This window comes from Sinocyclocheilus anshuiensis, unplaced genomic scaffold, assembly GCF_001515605.1.
Source record: "Sinocyclocheilus anshuiensis isolate Anshui unplaced genomic scaffold, SAMN03320099.WGS_v1.1 scaffold282, whole genome shotgun sequence".
Classification (NCBI taxonomy): domain Eukaryota; kingdom Metazoa; phylum Chordata; class Actinopteri; order Cypriniformes; family Cyprinidae; genus Sinocyclocheilus; species Sinocyclocheilus anshuiensis.
In genome coordinates this window covers 721631-724534 of record NW_015544154.1, presented here as the reverse complement: position 1 = coordinate 724534, position 2904 = coordinate 721631, and the positions used below count along the sequence as shown (strand labels likewise).

At 35.6% G+C, this 2904-nt stretch overlaps 1 protein-coding gene across 1 annotated transcript; it reads left to right on the top strand.

Annotated features, from left to right (window-relative positions):
- The first annotated feature begins 349 nt into the window (after positions 1-349).
- LOC107695319 (cocaine- and amphetamine-regulated transcript protein-like) lies at positions 350-1241 on the top strand. The gene is made up of 3 exons (XM_016495181.1): positions 350-617; positions 719-802; positions 956-1241. Exons 1-3 carry the CDS (start codon positions 456-458, stop codon positions 1061-1063), a joined length of 354 nt encoding a protein of 117 aa, XP_016350667.1. The 5' UTR covers positions 350-455; the 3' UTR covers positions 1064-1241.
- The last annotated feature ends 1663 nt before the right edge of the window (positions 1242-2904 follow it).

Sequence of the window (2904 nt, the reverse complement as noted above, 5' to 3'; positions counted from 1 at the left end):
TTATAATTTTGCCATTTAAATGTAGTAGAAAAGGTTCAGATATATGTAAACAGATATAAACAGTGTTACAACTAGCCTCATCTCCCCATTTCCAAAATAGAATCTGGAATTTCATACAGGTGTTTTTTTATGTAACCAACGTGACTACAAAACATCTGCTAAAACAATCAAAAAGCAGAATTACATATATAATAATTTCCAGCCTAAGACATGTTTTCGTCCCTTCAGACGTCTTTCTGTCTTGTTTTGGACATAAACTCGCCAGCTTTACGCAATGAGTCATCGTCGTCGTCCTTATTACGCATGGACAAAAATCAATGTGTAAGGTGGAGCAAAAGAGGACCGAAGTGAGTGGTGTTTCAGTGGAGCAGATATAAGGTGATTGGACCGCGGGAAGCGAGTGTTCACTTGAATCTCAGTGCAGAGGACGCGTTCAGTCTTGGCTGTCTGTGACCATGGAGAGCTCCAAACTCTGGACCACAGCGATGGCATGCGCTGTGCTGGTGTCTTGCATTCAGGGTGCCGAAATGGACTTTGACAACGAATCCAACTTAGAAACAAGAGCTCTGAGAGAGTTTTACCCAAAGGACCCGAATCTGACCAACGAGAAGCAGCTCGTAAGTATTGCGTAATTCTCGACGCATAGAAAACATATGATGTTCCCTTCTTTAAAAAGGTTTTAATGATACTTACTTAGTTGACGTGAACATGTTCACAGCTCGGGGCTTTACATGACGTTCTGGAGAAACTGCAGAGTAAACGCATCTCACTTTGGGAAAAGAAGTTTGGGCGCGTTCCTACAGTGAGTAGCACAAAACAGATTTGTGTGTTTCATTTAAAATAGTGTAAAATACTGAAATGCCTCGATTGAAATCACACATTTACTATTTACATTTACTATTAACAAAACGCTGACAGTGTGTTATTTAACATTTACACTTTGCTTTCACATCAGTGCGACGTCGGGGAGCAATGCGCCATCAGGAAAGGATCAAGAATCGGCAAAATGTGTGACTGTCCGCGTGGAGCGTTTTGCAATTACTATTTGCTGAAATGTTTGTAAATGGATTGTGAATTGGAAATATACACATGATATTACAGATATTTATACATTACGTGATTTCTATTTTTATGATTATGAAGTGCTACGAGAAGAACAGATGGATTTGAAACATTGTTTAATTATTTGCTGCACCTGATGTGTAATTCAATTTGAATAAATCGTGTGGACTTTTGTTTTCTAAGGCAGTCTGTGTGTTTCCTCTAATTAGTATAATAAATGTTTTGTTGTGGCATATAAATATTCTGCACTGTAAAAACAAAAAAAAAGCTACTCACCAAAATAAAGAAAAGCTTAAGTTTAATTGCTGCCTTCAAGTAATATCAAAGTGGCAACCTGCAGTAAAAAAAAAAAAAGCACTTTTTTCAACCACTTTGAAGATTAAGAAAACTGAGTTCAAATCAAGCAACTGAACATTCAAAATGAAATAGAAATGACTAAACATATTGTAAAATGTTAAAAGATTCTAAGATGCATCATTTATACATTGATGAAAACAAGTTAAATTATCATAAACATACTGCTATTGCTGGTTGTAACACAAATACATAATTAGGATTATGCCTACTAGACGTTTACACTGTTCACTTAGATATGACAAGATATCAAGAAGAAAACAATGTCAAATTTGTGTATTTAATCTATTCTTTCTGAAATTACTTTAGCATTCCAAGTCTTCTTTTCAATGTAGTAACTGGAATGAGATGCGAGACAAGTTTAAGAGAATTAAAAGAAACAGAAAATCAAGGTGATGTGTTTAATAAAGCATTCTCTGAAACTCCATCATTACAACAATATAATGAAGGAGCTTCAGGGAATGTGTTTTATAAAAGTTTTCAGTTCCTTGTAATTCTCTTCAATGTGTCTCACATCTCATTCCATCCGCATGCATGATGTCAACAGCTTAGATGTAACAAGGGTTCAAAATATGTGACATTCCTGTATTACAAAAAAAGCTCTGACTCATAGGAGAGAATGAGGAAAAGTGCAGTTAGTACAGGCTGTCCCATGATTAGCTCTGCCTGAGAGGATGAGTCCAGCTTGCAGCCAAGCAGAGAAACACACCCAAATTCTCTCAAATGTCAATCAAAGCCGGCACTCAAATGGGCGCTTTCACTCCTTGTTAGATTCATTTACAATTGTTAACTTTTTAAATTGCCAGCAGGAGTGGAGAATGATGGGAAATACGTGTCTGCTGTTGCTTGCTGGCACTGAGAAACAGGTCAAACACATCTCTGCATAGAAGTTAATGGGTCCAATTTTATATTACACCAATCAAACCATTGTGCACCTTCAAGCCATTTAATATTCAGACATCATAAGGATTTTTCATTGCATGAAATTGCATTCAGGTTGCTGGAGAGGAAACAAATTGATTATGTCATGTAAATATGAGCAAAGCTGTGTGTGATGTGTAATAAAACTGTCATTTGCTTTGGGTAATAATTAGAAAAGCTCTTTTACAAGAGATTTAAAAATGACCACTGACTGAGTAAACACTTTTATACTCAAATGACTTTGATTGATAGTGAATATATCCAAATAATTGTTACACAAGACAAATTTAGGCTGATTCTAATGATATGCCTTTAGTGTTTACAAAAATATCACTTTGCGAGTGAACATTTTCATGCCCTATAAATGGGAATTGATCGAACAAAGCAAACAAATAAGTAAATAATATGTGACCCTGGAGCACAAAACCAGTCTTAAGTGGCTGGGGTATATTTGTAGCAATAGCCAAAAATACATTGTATGGGTCAAAATGATCGATTTTTCTTTTATGCCAAAAATCATTAGGATATTAAGTAAAGATCATGTTCCATGAAGATATTTTGTAAATT

What these genes read in the sequence shown, in the direction of transcription:
- LOC107695319 (XM_016495181.1), top strand. Translation starts at nt 456, where the DNA reads ATGGAGAGCTCCAAACTCTGGACCACAGCGATGGCATGCGCTGTGCTG. An exon ending in TGACCAACGAGAAGCAGCTC is followed by an intron (nt 618 to 718) that starts GTAAGTATTGCG and finishes ACATGTTCACAG; the next exon opens with CTCGGGGCTTTACATGACGT. An exon ending in AGTTTGGGCGCGTTCCTACA is followed by an intron (nt 803 to 955) that starts GTGAGTAGCACA and finishes CTTTCACATCAG; the next exon opens with TGCGACGTCGGGGAGCAATG.